Genomic DNA, 18,627 nt, shown 5'->3' with positions numbered 1-18,627 from the left:
ATATAAGAATATCACTACATAGAGAAGAGTTTTTAAATGATTTTCCTTTAGTGAACAAACAAACAAACAACACTAACAAGTAGCAGCTGTAACACCTAAAGGCAGGTCCGTCACTTTTTTGGGTCCCCCTGAAAACATCTTTGTTGTGCTTGGTTCTAACTTGTTGTTATGTGTTGTTGTTGTTGTTGTTGTGTGTTAGGACGCTTTCTTCAGTGATTGTCGGTGCATTGTCTGAGCTCTCTGAGCCACATTAAATCCCAAAAACTCTGAAATATGACAGAAACCAGCGGTAAACTCTGGTTTAAGTTGTAAAAAAAAAAAAAAAAATGCTTTAAGCCCAAACAGAATAATAACAATATGATCTGTGTCCACATCTGTACAACAACATCATCTGTTAATAGCTGTATTTAAGAGGAATACTCAGTAAATGTTAGTTTTTTCCCTCCCCTGGTGTGATTTCTGTTGAGTATTGTTGAGTATTGTTACTGTAGCGTGAAATCAAAATGCCCGACGTGAGCTCTGAGCTTTAATCTGTGCTTCTTCAAACCCCGGTGCTTCGCTGTGTTCGGCGTGTTTGTCGGAGCTTTAGCAGCAGAGAGAGGAGCGGGGAGAAATCATTAGAGAGGAATCCCAGGCATATGGCTGGCTTTTGTCGGCTCCCCTCCCCCTCCCTGCCTGCCTTCCCTCCTGCCGTCCGCTCCGCAGCAGCAGCAGCAGCAGGACAGAGGTAGTTCAGTTTTTGAAGCCGTGGCATGAATGATCTCATCTGAACCTGATCTCCGCTTTCCCTGCCGTCGATCCTATGACCGAGACGGGAATAAAATAACACAAACACGAGGTGAGTACGGCAGTCCAAACCACCCGGCGGTAGTCTTTCGAAAAAAAAAAAAAAACACCCGGTGATCGTTTGTTGTTTTTGAGAACTTAACAGCCCCAGCCGCGGCGAGAACTCTTGTTTTTGGCTAGAAAGGAGGAAGGAGGATGGGTAGGTGGGTGGGCGCTTTTGGCTAATTAGCTTGCTAGCAGTCGGTTTTTATTTTATAAGAGGAAATTGCCAAATGGAACCGGATGAGTGCTAGGCGTTTTGTACCTCCACGGAGGCATCGTTTTGTCCATTTCACTGAACATCTCGGTTAGCTAGCAGCAGCAGCGGCGGCAGTAATTCAGACCCGTAGCACAGTTAGCCGGCTAGCTGTTAGCTACTAGCGCAAAATGGCCTCATTGTCGCTCGGTAGCTCTGATGCTGAAAAGACAAAGCATGCGGCAGCCACGGCCAGCGGCTCCCTGCCGCCCTTCACAGCGTCTCCACCGGGTTAAAACTAGGCCTTTGTTAGCGGTAACACCTGGAAATGAAGCGTAGAGTCGGTGAAATGAGCGCTAGTGTGTCGTGTTGTAAGTTTATTTCTTCATTTAGTCGGGCAGGCTGTGGAAGTGGCTGGTTTTCAGTGTGCAGTGGGGGATGGGCCGTGTGTTAGCAGCCATTGACGTAAAGCGAGGCTGCATTTTTGTTTGGTTTGTAGCATAGAACAACACAAATATTCCGTGTTTACATGCTAACCTGCCCGACTCTCTGTGTTTTTAATTAGACGCATGTTGAAACGCTGCGGCCACTTCCTGGTCCCTGTCAGGTTTTTGAACATCACATATGTCAGCATCTTCCTGTTAAACCTCAGAGGGGCTGAGTTCACGGCTCAGACCCGAGATAAAGACCCAGCACACAGATGTGTGGGTGTAGAAATGTGGGATTATTATTATCACTGCCATTAATAAGCACCTGCAGCAGACAGCATTTAGATTTAAGCCGATACTTACACAGTTTAACTCTATAAATGTCAAAAAAAACGTCTCCCTTCAGGATCTTTGTATTAAATATAACAAATAAAATGAAATTTGTAGATAAAATTGACCTTAAAGTCACAAATATATAATAATATAACCCACAATTCATTAAAAAAAACATCTCAATCTCAAATATTCTTTAATTTTTTGACAGTTTTTGTATATATTTATAGTGTTTTAGTGCAGAAGGAGTTTAGATTCATCTTGTTATTGTGTCTGACACCTTTAAGAACTGTGAATGAATAGAAAAATATATTTGATGCACTTTTTTTTCTATGTAAAAAAAAGCCAAAACACACCTTGTATGCTTCTTAATAAGGTCAAATTTGTCTGCAACAGCTGCATAATTGGAGTGATGGAAATTTATTTGATTTATATTTTTTTTTTAGATTTCTGGTCATTTATGTATCTGTCTTGAGATTTAACCCCAAAATGCTCAACTATAAGGTGTTCAAAAACAACACATTTACCAATATACATGTTCAAAAAGTCTGTCATGTCATTTCTCTTCTCTGTGCCGTGTACTTTCTCTTAGGTCTTCCTGGTTGTATTTCTATTTTTTTTTCCTTTAAGCAGATAGTGCTCTTTGTTTAACAGGCGCCAGCACAACAAACGCACCACACAAGAAGACAATATATATATATATATATTTCCATAATTGTTTTCTCACCTTTTGTATTTTAGATCTCCGGGCACCTTCATAAATGACTTTTTTTCCAACTCCTTCTCATTCTGTCTACTGTCAGGAAGTGTTTTTCTATGCAAGCAAGGACTAAAACCACCTCCAGTGTACACTATTAGAGCCACGTCTATTTTGGTAGGACTGATCATTTCTAAAAAATATAAATAAAGTGTGGTGATTTTGTTCAATCATCCCGATCGATCAGGGGGGAAGAAGGTAATATTTGTTTCCTAAAGTGAAAAGAAGCCCAGTAGTTTCTCTTTTAATGGTGAAATAAAGTTTATTATTTGATTTACTGTCTGATTGTACACTGACTAAAGGTTTTTAAGGTGTAATTTGCACAGACGAGAGGCTCTTAGTGTGGCCTGAGCTTCTTTAAAACCTGAAGAAAAACAAACGGAGGTTTGTTGGTGCAGACTTCAGCTGGTTTCTGGGCAGTTTCTGTAAAACTTACTGCTGTTCTGTAATCCCTACTGTCTACAACATGTGTATTATTGTCATTGTGCTACTTATTCATCAATATTTTTGTGATTAATTTGTGATGGAAGCACATGGAACCATTCACCCATGAATGCCCTGCCCACAGGTTTAACACTGAGGAGATGCAGCCGGACTCTTGTTTTTTTTTGTTCCCCCCTCTCTCTGTCTGATGGAAAATTAAATGCCACAGGCTGCTGTTCAGAGCTCCTGCTTACTTGCATCCAGTTTTATTTTTGGGGGAAGTCAGAGGTCATTTTTTTTAAATGCTGTCAGGAGTGTTGTTTTGTTCCTGTAAGACATGTGTGTGTTGAATAAGGAAGTTGACTCTACTTTTCTTCCCCTCCTCAGTGAAGAGAAAGTGAAAATCTGGTTCTACTAGTTTTTGAAGCGTCGCGTGTGTGTGTGTGTGTGTGTAGACCTGGAAACCTGATCTCCCTTTATTATAATTATTAGTGGCTCATGGTGGTTATATTGTACTGTGAATTGAATTAATGCTATAATTTCTCTTATTGTCCCCTTTTTTACCCATTGAAAGCACTTTATTGATTAGGATATCTTTTTTGATTTTTTTTTTGTTTTTGATCACAGGTGGCACTGGGAAAGGGGGGGGGGGGCGGGGATTATACTGATCATGTAACTTTGTTTTTTGACAAAGGTCTGTGTAGTCTGTGCTTACTTTGATGCAGCGTCCGCATTTAGCTGGTAACCATTCTATTTTCGGTGGCTCAGTGGTCTGTTAAAAGTGTGGTTGTTCCGCCCAGCAGGAGTCTTGCCTCAGACTGGCCTAAAATGGGCAGAAATGGTGCTGAACAAAAGCTGCTTGTCGCTCGTACAAAAGTACTTGGAGCGTTGCAGCCGGGACCAAGCTGCATTGCTATTGCCTGTGCCTCTCAACAGGAAAGGTATAGCAAACTTTAAGAAAAAAACAACTACAACAAACCAGTTACTGTTTACTGTAGCTCACCTATAGTTTTATAAAGTCACAGCTGCTGCTCAGCAGATTGTAGCTCCCTCATGTCCACACAGATGTTACACCACGTAGCCTCATTACATCACACATTTATGTAATTAATGACATGACACTTATTCTTAATCATTATTAGCTATTGAGATTCAGAACAGTAGTCATTCTGTGTTTGTCAGTGTGATACATTTGTTGATGCTCAGATAAAGTGTTGCCGCTGTGAGTCTGACTCTGTTTCTGTCTCCTCGCCATCACAACAGAGATACAACATGTTCCCGAAGGGCACCAAGCGCAAGTTCTCAGACTCCGGGGAGGAGCAGGTCTCCAGTGGTGACCAGAGCCCGGTGGCTGCATCCGTGGCAGCTCGGACGATGTCCTCCTCTTATAGTCTGCAGCGGCAGTCGCTGCTTGACATGTCGCTGATCAAGCTGCAGTTGTGTCACATGCTGGTCGAGCCGAACCTGTGTCGCTCGGTGCTCATCGCCAACACGGTGCGTCAGATCCAGGAGGAGATGACCCAAGACGGCACCTGGCAGATAATGACCCAGGCCCTGGCTGCCGCCCAGTGTCCCGCCGACCGCCTGGTGGCCACTGAGGTTCTGTGCAGGCAGACGGATGCAGCTGCTCAGGCCGGGCAGAGCCCCAAGCCCTTCTCCGTGGTTGGCCTGGAGGAGGGCTACCATTCGGAGGAGGTGGTGATGGAGGGAGACGTGGAGACGGAGGTAACCATGTCCACTTTGTCGCCTGTCTCCCCCCAGCTGTCCTCAGCTTCTTACCTCGCGGGCCCCTTTGGCATGGGGCCCTGCTGGGAGGAGGACGAAGAAGAAGGTGAGTGCGAGGAGGACGAAGAGGAGGACAGCGAGGAGTGTGTGTCGGAGGGTGAAGAGGCAGACCAGGACCACCTAAGCGCAGACTCCAGGACAGGGGAGCAGGTTTTTGGGACTTTTGAGATCAAGCACCCGGCGCCGCCCCAAGACCCCGTGCTCGGGGAGCTGTTTTCAGACGTGGACCCATCCTACTATGACCTCGACACGGTGCTGACAGGCATGCAAAGCACCCCCAAAATGGGGCCTTACGACCTCCTGGAGAGCTTGTCCTCTCATGGGCCGACGGCCCTCAGCTCCAGCGCGAGCTGCAGGTCAGACCTGAACGAATTGGACCACATCATGGAGATCATAGTTGGGTCCTGAATCTCAGAACATTCCTCAGACCTGTACTGATCTCACAGACTTTCTCCAGACTATGCACAGTAACATGTGCATGTTCTGTTTGTGGTATTGTTACAGATTGCTGGAGGTTTTGGGAGAAGGTGGGAAATTAACAGCGAGCCACGTAGATTTATGAAATTAGACTCCTCTTACGGCCACACAGGCGGCGAGTCGGCAGCTGTAGTTCATCGTTTTATTCAAAGTTAAATGTGTACAATTGGCAGTGGGTGACATAAATTAAAAAAAAAAACAACAAATAAGTGGGGTGTCACGGCAACGCAGTTAGTTTCCTACTACGTCGATATATTCCAAAAACTCAACGTCTGTGAGAAGGCGAATATAATTACCTATACAATGATGCATTCTTATTTACGTACTTTCCATGTTTACGTCTGTCATACATTCTGTCATACTAGCTCCTTCTCCGTACTTCCCGCCATTTTGTCCATTTCTATTTATTGTTACATGGACTGAGGAACAAACACACTCACACTACATCATGCATCAGAAACCAGAACAAAAATTGTAAATCCAAAAATCTATGAATCAATGCATATTTTCCTAGAGATTTGAGCAATTATGAATGGAATATATGTATATGTACGTATGTGTATATAGAAATATATTTTTTTGCATTATACAGCTGGGGGGGATTTTTTGCAAGCATCATTTGATATTATTATTATTATTTTTTTTCCCCCCTCCCAGGCAGTTTTTAAAAATTTTAATGTAGCCAGACTCGAGACAGTGTCTTCCCACAGTTTGGTTTGTAACACGTTGACTGTAACTGACATCATCATCATCATCATCCTCCTCCTCACACTTTACAGGCACTGTTCTGTCCCCTTTTTTCTTTTTTTCCCAAAAGCTTTATGCAGAAAGGGACATTACCTCCACTTGTCCACTTCTGGTAAGGCAGTGGACAAAAGGGAGGAAGGTTCCTGTTCTGCCTTCACAGTTCAGATCCGATAACGATAAGCAGCTTTTCTTTGAGAAACCCCGGGGCGATAACTGCATCAAGAAGCCATATTTCTTTTCTTTCATTTGTTCTTACAAATGAGGAATTCTCTGTGTTAACCCATCTAATTTATTGTTGTTTTATTTATTGTATTTATTGTATCTAGGTACAGACATACCATATCGACTCATCAATTCAACCACAAGGCCCGATGAAATTTATATTTATCCAAATTCTGCCCTCCGTTTTGAATGCAGTATCTATTTATTGCTAACTTTTGTAATAATAACCGGGTTACTATTCAAATTACTATGCAGCTCTGTCATATGTGTTTCAAACATGACTGTACACAACTCAAAAGTCCTTTAATTCCTTTTATGCAAACAGTTGCCTTTCTCCTGAATATGTGGAAAATCAAATGCGAAATGGTTCCTTGTCACCATGATGAAGAGATTAACTCAGGCAAACACAAATGTATTGACTAGAATACAGTATTACGACACGCTTGATACCTTACCACACACACACACACACTCCTGAAGGATGTCTCTGGTCTGAATGGGAGGTAGAACTTCAAAGACTAATTATCATTGTAAAATGTATGCATTTTTTATATAATAAGAAAAAACATTGTAGCATCTTTGTAAATATTTTTTATAATAAAAGGTGCGACTATTGATTAGGTCCCGTGTTATTGTGTCGATCTTTGTTCCTTTTCCATTGATCTTGGATCAGGTGAGTGTTTATTTTTTGTTTTTGTGTGTTTGTTTTTTTGTCCAAATCTGGCAGTTGGTTCAGTAAAAAAAATTAATTTGTCATCAAATTAAATATGAATTTCAAGATTATAACCATACATTTGCATTTGCAAAAAGTAAATGTTGGGGTACATTCCCCTGTTCGGTGCTTATATAATATATAAGCACTTTATACAAGAAGGGACAGAGTCGCCTGTATCTACTGAGGAGACTCAGGTCCTTTAACGTCTGCCAGACCATGCTGCAGATGTTTTACCACTCGGTGGTCTCCAGCGTCAGCTTCTACGCTGTAGTGTGCTGGGGCAGCAGGATGAAGGCGGCCGACACCAACAGACTCAACAAGCTCATTAGGAAGGCTGGCTCGGTGCTGGGAGTGGAGCTGGAGTCTGTGGTGGAGGTGACGGAGAGGAGTATACTGAGGAAACTCCTCAGTATTCGTAACAACACGTCTCACCCCCTGCACGACACACTGCTGTCCTACAGGAGCACATTCAGCGGTAGACTGAGACTACGAGGAGCAGCACAGAACGCCACAGGAGGTCCTTCCTGCCAGTGGCCATCAGACTGTATAACTCCTCCCCTTTCTGTAGGAGAGGAGCTAGATAATCATGTCAGGCATCACTGTCATTCCCTCCACTGGTCTATATTTATGTTTACTTAGCACCTTACATCTCCATATTTGTATCCATGTATCATATATTGTGCTCATACTGTGTACTGTACTCTGATTTTGGATTATAGTGACACTTATACTCTTATACTCTGTACTTAACTGCATTTAATGTAACTTGATACCTCTGGCACAAGAATTTCCTGCAGGATTAATAAAGTTTTATCTTATCTTATCTTATAAGATATCAATATATAACCCACAAACGGGACACTTTACCTGCTATGAAGACCATTTATTCACTGATATAAATGTGCCAAATGCATCTGTGTCAGTGTTTAGAGTCTGACAGTAAATAAATCTGATATTCAAATCAGGTAAGTGTAATCTAGAGATGCAACAGCTGGAGCTGCACCAGCTGTGTGTTCTCAGCTGTTGCTGCTTAAAATCAGATAAAAATCCCTGAAATGCTCAAACTGAATTAGCTGTGAGGCAGGCGGCTGCAGTGGGACCTTTGTCCTCACGTGCTGTCACATGATGACATTGGACCGTGAGATCCCTGCGGTAGATATGCAGCAGAATCCACAGCCACAGTCTGCTTTTTCAAACTTTACATTGTGCAGCAGATATTTGGATTTAAGTCTGGTTTTCCTTCTTAAAAGTCTGCCTCGCTTTGCGTGGTTAGCCTATAGTTTAAAGATTAATGGCCTCTCAGTGAGTCAGCAAAAAAAGGCAGCTCGAGGAAACTCCCGAGTCATCAGAGAGATGCTTACACTGCTACAAAAACAGCAGAACAATACAATGCAGGAAAGCACAAATATAAGCCCAGATACTGTGCTTATAATCACACGTGTGTGGTCAGAGGGCTCTCACAGACCACAGGTCTCATGGTGCCTTCAGGTTCCTTTCATTAAATTATGCAATTTCCCCATTGTGGGACTAATAAAGGTTTCTTAATCTTAATCGTAATCTACAGTCACAACACACACTTATGGCACATTCAGGTTATGGTTCAGGTTTATGATCCAACTAAAAAAAAACATATATTCCTCATTTCCCCCCCACATCTTCTTTTCAACATGCATGTATATGATCACAAAAATGCACCACAATGCAGGTCACACCAGAAAACAGTGCTGCTCTGTGTTCAGAGGGAGAAGATGAGGAAAGAAGAAGTAGAGGAGCATTTGCGGCTGCTTCAGGAAGGGGAAAAAAAAAAAAAGTGAGTCTACAGTTGCCTTATTTGGCGCTCGCCTTCGCCGTCCTTCCGGTCACGTCCTTCCCCTTCCTTTCTGAGTCATCTGTCCCTTTAAAACGATGCGTTCAGGGGCTCACTGCAACATTCTAGGCCTTCTAGAGATTTCTAACCCTGTTTGATATTATTTAATTGTGTGAGCAGTTTTTAAATGCAGTCATTTCTGTACGTTCTGTTCCTTTTGTTAAAGAATAGGTTGTTGATTACCCTCCGTCTGTCACATTTGTAAATGTTCTTGGGTATCTTATACATCAATAGTGGTGCTTTCAGTGCTGCTAACTTCACTTCAGCCTAATTAATAAAGATAAAGAATAATTCATCCCATGTCTGAGCTGCTACAGGAGGATCTCAGCATCTCAGCTTACATTAAAGATTAAAGGTCCTCATGTTAAACTCAATTAAGATGGTGACACCACAGAAGAAGATACAGAACTCTGAGGGACAACTGCTTCTTTCCCAGGATGAAGTACGAGCTCAGCGGTAATAATAATAACGTCATGACTGCTGTGGACATCTTATTCTGGAAATGAGAGGCCACAACTTCTACCAAGAAGGTATCTGTGTGCTCTGAGACAAGCAGGAGTGTCAGCACAGTGGCTCACTGTTAACTGTGCTACGTGAAAATCATCTGCAAAAGCATCTGCAAAGAAAAAAATCAATGGACATTTCACTACTCAGCACAACTAGGAAGCCATGACGGACTCAGCCTGACTGATCTGCAGGCACTGGGTAGTTTGCCTGTTGTTATATCTGTACCATGGAGCTCCCCCTTTTTAGAAATCAATTATCACAGAAAAGCAACTTTCATGTTGTTTCTCTGTTGTGGTTTATCTCTATACCTGCACAAAGACATGTTGAAGTCCTCTTTACTTGCAGCCATGATCATGCTGAGTCCATGTGAAGACATGTACTGAAAAACGCCCCAAAACTGCTTCCAACTGTGTCTTTTTATGTTGAAATTAGGTCTAATATGCGTGAAGACGGACTGTTTGACACCATGCACGGTGTTTTTATTCATGACTCCTCGCTTTGAGTTAATTTTAGAATCAAAAACACATTATTCGCGTTGATTTTGAGGGTTTTCTCCGCTCACGTCACGTGTTACACGGACAGTATTATATTTTCCGAGCCGTCTTTGAACGCCCCAGCAGCTCGCTCTCGGAACACAGGCCGCACATTCGCTGCCCCGTGAGTGGCGGAGGAGGAGGTATGATCAGCGGCAGGACGGACCAATCCGCGCCCGGAGCTCCGGAGCTCCTGCACCTCCCCCCGCGCTCTCTCCCCTGTGCGGCGCCGCCTCCTCCGCCTCCACCTCCCCCCGCCGCCGCCGCTGCGGATGGACTGTACATTCCTCACACTCCGGGTCTCGATAGCAGAAGAACGCGGGGACGAAACGAAACAGACGAAGACACGACGGATTCACACAACTCATGACACTTTCCAAGGACACGTAAGGTTGTCCAATTTACCTCTTTTTTTAATCAGTCGCTTCAGATTAGCGTTTAAACCGGCTTTTCCCACTCAGATCCGGGGACCGTGAAGGGGTTTGGGGGGGTTCTTGAGGGGTCTTGGGGCAAAAGTAAAGTGGGGTAGGGTACAAATATGGTGGTGTTTACCAGTTTAAGGGGGGACCATTGAGTGGATAAGTTCTTAGATCATATATCTGATTTGTTACATTGACATCAATGGGGAAAAAGCAGCTTTAATGTGTTAAAATGGGGGTTAAACTCCCACAAAAAGTGTTTTAATGTCTGAAAACCCTGTTAAAAGCAGCTGATCCATGTCTTTGAGGATGAGTAAAGTCTGTCAGCGTGCAGCAGGGGAGTCTGGCAGTGAGTCATAGCAGCTAACATGTTCACATTTGAAATGTCTGGGGTGGAAAAAGTCGCACGTCCGCCCTGTAAATGTGCACTTTATTCACTATTTGTCTGCACTCTCTCATGCTGGTGCATCTCTGATCTGAAAGAGAACCAGGAAAAGTAGCCGTGTTAGCTTGGCCGGTGCTCTTACATAAACTGGATGTAAGGTTTAGTACACAGGCATGTGCAGCCGGATGTGTTCTGATGTACCTAAAACTGAAAAACCGCCTGGTTTCAGCCACTTCAGACTGCGGGCACATTTCAGATTCACATTACCTCACACTAACTGGTGATCTTTTCACTAATGTAGGTCAATGTTGGGTCGTGGTGTGAAGCGGAAGTGGAGTTGCTTGGAGGAGCTGGAGGCCGAGGGGCTTCCTGATGCTGCTGAGGAGAAGCAGCAGAGCGCCAGCGATGAGAGCGCCGAAAGTGGAGACGAGGCCGGGCTCCTCCCGCCCCGGTCGGACATGAGCCACCTGCAGCAGCGCCAGCTGGTGCTCGGCCTCTGCCTGGAGAAGCTGCAGCGCTACCAGGCCGGCATGGAGCTCAGCCTGCGCCGCTCCGTGCTCCTCATCAACACGCTCAGGCAGATCCAGGAGGAGATGCGGAGCGACGGCGTGGGGACCTGCACCTCGGACGTGCTCCTTAACGGCGTCCACCCAGACTCGTGTCTCCTCAGGGACGACTTCAGGGAGGAGGACATGCCGGTGACGTGCCCAGGCTGTGCAGAGGGAGACGCGGAGAGCCTGTCTCCTCCGCTGTCCCCAGAATTTCCCTCTCCGGAGGCGGCTGGAGACCAGCAAAAACCTCCACCTGCTGCGACCGTCAGCACATTTAGTGATGCAGTAAACGCCATGGGCTACCTCAGCGACCTCGCCCTGGACGACATCTTTGAGGACATCGACACGTCGATGTATGAGACTTCAGATCTGCCCTCTGCCTGGTCGGCGGGCTCTTTGTGGCCCGTCAGCGTGTCGCTATGGCCGGACGAGGACGTGAAGATGCGCCCGGGCAGCCATTCCTCAGCTGGAAGCCTCCAGTCCTGCTTAACGGACCTGAACGAACTGGACCACATCATGGAGATTCTGGTAAAGTCCTAATCACCGAGACTACCTCTGAACATTTACCCTGCTCGGTTTGAGGATTCAGAGCTGAAGGTGGATTTTTGAAGACCTCCGCCTGAGAGTTTGGCAGGCATCAAACACTAATTCTTATGCACAGACCTCGAGTTATGCACCTGGGCTTGTCCTTCTGATTAGAAATATTTATTGAAGCAGATGAAGAGTAAACATTTTTGCACAGTTTTGATGCAAACAAAAGAGCTGTGGACTAAGATATTTGAAGACATCGCCATTTCATAGCCAGGTGAATTCTTCCTGAAGGAAACGTTCACTTCATCCAAAGCCCTCTGTTTGTACATTTCTATAGAATCAGCAGCAGCAGCAGTCAGAGAAACTCCTCCACTCAGGAAGGAGGAACCTGAGCTGCCGTGCTCTGTGCGTCACTAGATCAGACCTGGTTGATTATTAATTGAAATCCCTTCAATTACCTAAAAGGGCATGCTTCAGCCACCGGGAGGGCAAAGGCCTGGTTCTCCTTGCAGTATTGGGACTAGAATGGTTCCTTTAGGATCTTTACATTTAAATCTTTAAATTATTCTCTGTAGCTACGATGGTGTGTTAGGGCCATCTGTAAAAACACTACATGAAAAAAGAGCTGTGATGAGGGTTGGGTTGGGGGGGGGGTTCTTAAATAATAGATCAAATTTGTAAATTTACAACCAAACAAAAGACAATTTTGCCTATTTTGAGATTATTATGTGGGGAAAAAAATACAAATTTATGAGAAAAACTTTAAATTTGTACATTTATGAGAGAAAAACTAGATTTTTCCAACGAGAAAACAAAAATTTAAGCAATATTAGAGGAAAAAATTTGGAAATTCTCTTAAAGAAAATCACTGTTTTCCAAAAAAAATAACTTCGTAAGTTGAAGTTGTAAATTTACACGGGAAAAAAAACGTAAATATTTTTTAAAATTTGTTTTATTCTTGTAAATTTTTGGCTTTAATACTTTTCGGTCAGATTATTAGTCCCCTTGTGGTTTTTTCTTCTACCCTTTACAGGTGGCCCTAGTATGTCGTCGTACTGTGGCTGACCAGTTCTATATTTTTATATTTATTCGGACATTATGATAAGAATGTGGCCATGATGTCTTTGTTGGATCACCTTTTATCTAATATTGTTCTTATTTATGTGAATGAAAGATCCGATCCTGTTCTTCAAACCAGTCTGTCTCTGGGTGCGAGTGTAACTTATGATTTCGATTCTTTGCGACTTCGGACTGTCAGTGGATTTCAGCGCCTGTTCGTGAAACAACGACACTTTTTTTTTTCCTTCTTGGCAGCTTGTGTTTACGATAAATCCGACATTTTGCAAAACACAGCGTAAAATATGTATTTTTTAAAAAAAAGCAATGTAATCCCAGTCGGGTTCTGAACGAGGAGCTGATCACCTCTTGTCAGGACAAACTTGCCACGTCTGAAAAATTGTAAAGACGCTTCTGTATTTTTATGGCCTTGATGGTATGAATTTTTACTGCGATGTTGGGAGTGTGTTTTTAACAGTTTTGTACGTGTTTCTACCTAAATCTGTCCTGTCCAGTAGAGATACAGCAAGTGAGAGGTTCACTCTTTGTGGTTTACTCCTGTTCTACCTCCTGTCTGTTGGTTTACCCGGACACTCCTGATCTTTTGTTTATGTCAGCTAAAAAAAAAAAAAATGCTTTCCTGTCCGACCAAAGTCATCCGTCCTCATCTCCATCGCTCATCTCAACGTGCCTTACTACTGAATCTGTACTGAATATTTATCCGTGCAAAGCTTCAGCCTCATTGATGAAGACCTGAGAGCTGCAGCGAGGGGTTATGTAAAGCCCTCAAAGCGGCTGAACTGTCATGGTTTCTTCCCTCTTCTCGGCCTTTTTCTGTGCCGAATACTACAGCCATATGAGCTTAATGCTCCCTGACAGGCTGACAGTGAACTCGCTGAGGGAGGAGGTGGCAGCAAGGGCCAGGAGGGAAAAATGAGAGGAGGAGGAGGAGGGTGGGAGGGAGGAAGCTGCTTGCGTCACTCACTCAGTAGGAGGGGTTTGGAGCTTGTTTTGCTCAACAGTCAGACCACCGACCAATCACATGAGATGTACGGGCAGCGCTCTGCTGCTCCGACAACAACTTGTTTTCCTTCTGACGGCTCTGTCCATGAAATAAAACCACTTTCTCTTCATTTCACACAATCTGGCCGACAGGACTGAAGACAGTGAACAGGAAGGGGGCAGCGTTATTTATCTGTGTGTGTGTGTGAGAAGAGGGTCTGTAAAGCACAAGCCGCGTGTTGTTTATGCTGATTATATTATAAAGGCAACTGAAGGATGTGTCTGCTGGGTAATAAGATGATAATTCATAATGTATTGTATTTTTTTGTGGAATATTTTATAGATTTTATCCAATAATACAGTAAAAAAAAATACCAAAAACTGCTTTGTGAGTGTCTTCTATTATGCAACGTTACACAGACCTGCAGGGGGTGTGTTTTTTTTGGGTCAAAAACTGATCATGAAAACACCAACACTGTCCTTCTCTGCACACACACACACACACACACACACACACACACACACACACACACAAGGAGGCATTAGTCAATGCATGAGTGACAGCATGTGCCTCATGGACCTGCAGCTGTTTTATGCCTCTTCATGCGTTTTGTTGTCCAGAGTCTTGCCTTACAGGGTTTTTTTTTTTACTATTAAACGTGACGTTTTATGCAGAAAATCCTTCATTAGCACACGACAGCAGAAGAATCAGGCGTACCTGAAAGGTCTGAGCCACACATGGGACACAGAAACTTCATGATCCCCCAGGGGAAACGGGAAGAAACCACTAAACGGACACTTTGGTGCATCTATTTAAAGATCAACCAGCCCAGTGCATTGTGGGTGTTGAAGAATATCATGAGCGTCTTGTCTGGTAGCACAAATTTAGAAGGAGTTTTCAGCTGTCTATATATTTAACATGAGTGTTTAAATTTCAGTCACAGCCTGAAAGGAGACACTGAGGGCAGAACCTCCTTTGTATTCCTGTTTTCTTTCCTCCCCCAACCAGGGCCTCTGGGAGTCAAATGGAAGCAGAGACTGCCCTCTGGTGGTCATTTGTCTGAAAGGCTGATGTTTGTTGACAGCATGACGGTGCATATTGAAAAGAAAAAATATGTTCATCGGTGTTTGTTTGGTGTCGTCTGCTGTTTCTGCAGCTTCAGATCTATGGATCGGTGTCACTTCCAGACAACCGGATCTGGACACAGAGCTGTGTCTGCTGCTCCACAGTGTTTCTGCACAGCGGACTCAAACTGTCTCTGTCATGGAAAGTACTGAAGGGCTCTCATGTTTCACCTTTACTGCAGCACTACAGATCAATATTCTCATCTAAAAGAGTCTATGTGAAGAAAGCAAATAATTAGCATTTAAATGGACTTAACCCCCGAAGAAACCTGCAGTGAGAAAAAACCTGTTCTGTCACAGTCTGGGCTGTAAAAGTAGAAATACTGAAGCAGATATGCATCATAACACAGAGAGCTGTGACAGTGCAGCTATTTACTGATTTACTCAGATTTTTGTTTATCAAATGTTCAGAAATAACAGAAAAATTTCCAACAAATAAATCCCCTATGAGCCAGGAAACACTCTCAGTTGTGCCTCATTGGTCCATGTTTTATTGATGTGGTTCTGCTTCTGTTCGGGGTTTGTTTTCTGCAGAGAGAATGAGGCTGAAGTGAAGTTTTGCAGTAAAGGTTGTGGGTGAAAGGCCTCTCGGTGCTGGAATTCAGGGAGTGGCCACACACAAGGAGGAGCAACACGTGCAGCACTGCACAGAACCACCACTAACACTACTATTTCCACACACTGCAGAGCCACACCCACCCACCCACCTATCTATCTATGTATCTATCTATCTGTGATGAAACTGCATATTAGTGGGGCTTTGGTGACGGTGTAAGAGTCTGGCTGCGGCGTGGCAGAGTGCTGCGGTGTGTCAATCTGGGTTTAATGTTTCAGGCTGCTGCGGCACAGTAAAGCTTCAGTCCACCAGGCTGACTCAGCACTCACACTCAGAACAAACAACCTCTGCTGCTGCTGCTGCTGCACAACAATGTGATGGACGGACCACAAAGACAGACAGACAGACAGACAGACAGATAGATGGTCTGGGATGAGATCAAGTGTACAGGACAAACTTCCCATCTGCAACAAGCTTCTCTGTCATTTTCTTCTTCTTTTCAGAATCAGAATCAGAAATAATTTATTAATCCCAGAGGGGAACATTGCTTGCTTGCAACTCATTTGACATGCACTGTAGCCCTGTGACCACAGGGGGCGCCTCATACATCCACACCAGTCATATCAACTTTGTGATGTGGACCTTTAATTTTCATTTTAGTGAAAAATAGATTTTGTTTCCTGTGACTGAAGCTCAACAAAAAACAGAAGGGATCACTTATTACATGTATTATAAACAAAGGGTCAAAGTAAAATCCAAACAAGCCAAGAGTTTCTACTGTCTCATAAACATGAAGCCTTTAAAGTCCACGGCTGTCTCACACCCAGCAGTGTAAGGACACAAAGGAATCAGGTGATCAGTCTGACATGAAGCCTGTGTATCAGTATGTGACAGTGGAATAAAAAAACATGGCTGAAGCCTTGTGACTTTGTAACGTCTCAGTTTTGACTTGTTTCCTGATGAAGACAGATGTGGGAATGTGTCTGACATGACCCCGAGGAACAGATTCCTGTCTGTCTGACTGTCTGTAAGTGATTTATAAGGTCCCGCAGACACCGTGGAGATCTGAGTGCAGGTCCGAGCTGTGACCTGAACTCCCACGTTCATGCAGAAATGGATTTGAATCGGCATCTTCCTTCTAAATAGGCTCCTATTCATTTTTCACAGGGAGACAAATTAACTCCTGGTATGTTGTTTTTCTTGACCGCCCGCTCTGACTGACTGACTGACTGACTATGAGAGCGAGTACCAGTCATGGATGATAGCAGCGAGGCGTTCTTGGAACTGTGCACCACGTGGACTCTAATTGAAAGGGGAAGTTAGTGACCAGGTCAAAAGACCTCACGATTTAAACACGACAAATTATACAAGTAATCACAATTTGTTGAGTAACATGCAAGTATTACTATTTTGTATTATAGAATAAGATGATGAGGATAATTCTGTTTTCAATATGACCATAAGAATGCCTAAACTTTTTTTTTATCAATTTAACTAGTCTAAATCTGCATCTACACAAGAGTGTTATTCAGTAATTTTGAGGTATTTCTAATATTTAATAATCTTCCTGGTCAGGTTGGGCTTCTTTACATTAAAGCATAGTGGAGAGAGAGAGATGTTCTTTAATCTCATTTTGTGCCCATGAGTTCCCCTCTAAGTTACACACATCCTACTTAAGCTACACATTAAAAGGGATTTCTGTGTTCTGACACCCAGTTCTTCAACCCAACGTCACTCTTCCTGAAACAGCACTCTCTGTTTTTTTATGACTTCCACAGGGACAGGATGTGTTTTTTCTGTGTGAGACAGTTACAATATTTAAATTTAAAATCCCTTTGTGCTTCCTTCTATAAGGTAAACAAACATCCACTATACCAAACAAGAACAAATGTACAATTATTAGGTTTGTTTTAATAATATGAACAATATTGAACAAAATATTTATTTGAAGCTTAAGGTGACTTTTTTTTTGTCTGAAAATGAGAAATTTGCCATTTTGAAAAATTAATGAGCCTGAAGGTCGACAGATTTCCAAAAAGAATCCATAAAAATTAAGTTATATCATTTCCACATGATGATTGTAATAATAATAATAATAATAATGATGATGATGACATTTTAAATACTTGTCTGAAAACCAGCTTAAGACCCCGAACAAGTCCGGCACAGTGCTACAAGCCCACGCTGTTCAATCTAATTTTCCGCAAATGAACTATGAATGTGGTTAATTAAAGGCAGAGTAGAAGCTATTAGTCATGTCTGCCGCTGGATGCATGTAGATGAGATACATGCATCCAGCCGGCGAGCTTTCGTCGCATACATGGAGGTCCATCATGTGCTCAGCACATGAGCGTGGTGCATATCTCAGACCTGTATGCTGTAATTACATTGATGACAGACATGCTCCTCGGTAACACACAGCGCTGTTGCTTCAGGTTTGTTCCTACGGTCTGTTCTGTTTTATTGATGTGACTCATTTTGTTGTGTTTATACTTTAATGTTAAAGCCACAAAAGAAACAAATGTTTGGCTCCTCCTTCTGGCACTGAAGGAAATTACACAAACTCCGTCCGCATAGCACAGAACATGGTGCCCTTCTTACAACCAGCTAGTGGGTATCTAGTGGCATACGTATACGTCCATGAAGATTCTCAGTCTTCAAGGTTGAAGTAAGACATAAAAAAGTTAAAGCCATGGAAACACTCTGACACAAGAAGAAGACGCGGGTGACTGATGCATGAATGAGCCTGAACAGTCTCTGAAGGTGGTTTTTAGGAACCTTTTAAATGAGGCAGCAGGTCTGATGAGTCGGGGGAGCTGGGCCAGGGAGGCAAACACATGATCATCTTCAGTCTTATAGTCAGAGTGTGGGATGAATAGAAGGCCTTAACTGGATGATGGAGAGGAGAGGAGTGGTCGAGAGGTGGAGAATGGAACAAGACTCTGAGGTGTCATATATGTCATGTATTCTGAATTTGACGGGAAGACAGTGGAGGGATGTGAGGACAGGAGTGATGTGGGATCATAGACTGGGTTTGGCTGTGAGGATGAAGATGAAGTGGATGCATGAGTCATTCAAGACTAGCTGTGGAAAGTCTATGATAGTCAATGAATTATAATGAATGTGTGACGTTTTACATTTTTGTGTAAATGCTTTTAAATCTTCCATGTTCAGGTGTGGTTAGACA

The 18,627-nt window shown here is 43.4% G+C and overlaps 2 protein-coding genes across 4 annotated transcripts; both read left to right on the top strand.

Moving 5' to 3' along the window:
• The first annotated feature begins 597 nt into the window (after positions 1 to 597).
• cdca4 (cell division cycle associated 4) lies at positions 598 to 6,815 on the top strand. Of its 2 annotated transcripts, XM_028395454.1 has the most exons (3): positions 598 to 838; positions 3,766 to 3,903; positions 4,226 to 6,815. In XM_028395454.1, the coding sequence occupies exon 3, from the start codon at positions 4,235 to 4,237 to the stop codon at positions 5,153 to 5,155; it is 921 nt and encodes a 306-aa protein (XP_028251255.1). In that variant the 5' UTR covers positions 598 to 838; positions 3,766 to 3,903; positions 4,226 to 4,234; the 3' UTR covers positions 5,156 to 6,815. The 2 variants fall into 2 exon arrangements, with proteins under 2 accessions (XP_028251255.1, XP_028251254.1); XM_028395453.1 differs by lacking the exon at positions 3,766 to 3,903 and having other exon boundaries at positions 599 to 838.
• Positions 6,816 to 10,084: 3,269 nt separating this feature from the next.
• On the top strand, positions 10,085 to 14,078 carry LOC114427003 (SERTA domain-containing protein 3-like). Of its 2 annotated transcripts, none has more exons than XM_028394682.1 (2): positions 10,085 to 10,206; positions 10,921 to 14,078. In XM_028394682.1, exons 1-2 carry the CDS (start codon positions 10,088 to 10,090, stop codon positions 11,708 to 11,710), a joined length of 909 nt encoding a protein of 302 aa, XP_028250483.1. In that variant the 5' UTR covers positions 10,085 to 10,087; the 3' UTR covers positions 11,711 to 14,078. The 2 variants fall into 2 exon arrangements, with proteins under 2 accessions (XP_028250483.1, XP_028250484.1); XM_028394683.1 differs by having other exon boundaries at positions 10,119 to 10,201.
• Positions 14,079 to 18,627: the final 4,549 nt, after the last annotated feature.

The sequence above is a fragment of the Parambassis ranga genome, chromosome 22, assembly GCF_900634625.1.
Source record: "Parambassis ranga chromosome 22, fParRan2.1, whole genome shotgun sequence".
NCBI lineage: Eukaryota > Metazoa > Chordata > Actinopteri > Ambassidae > Parambassis > Parambassis ranga.
Note: the sequence above shows the minus strand (reverse complement) of the source record. Positions and strands in the feature narration are given on the sequence as shown.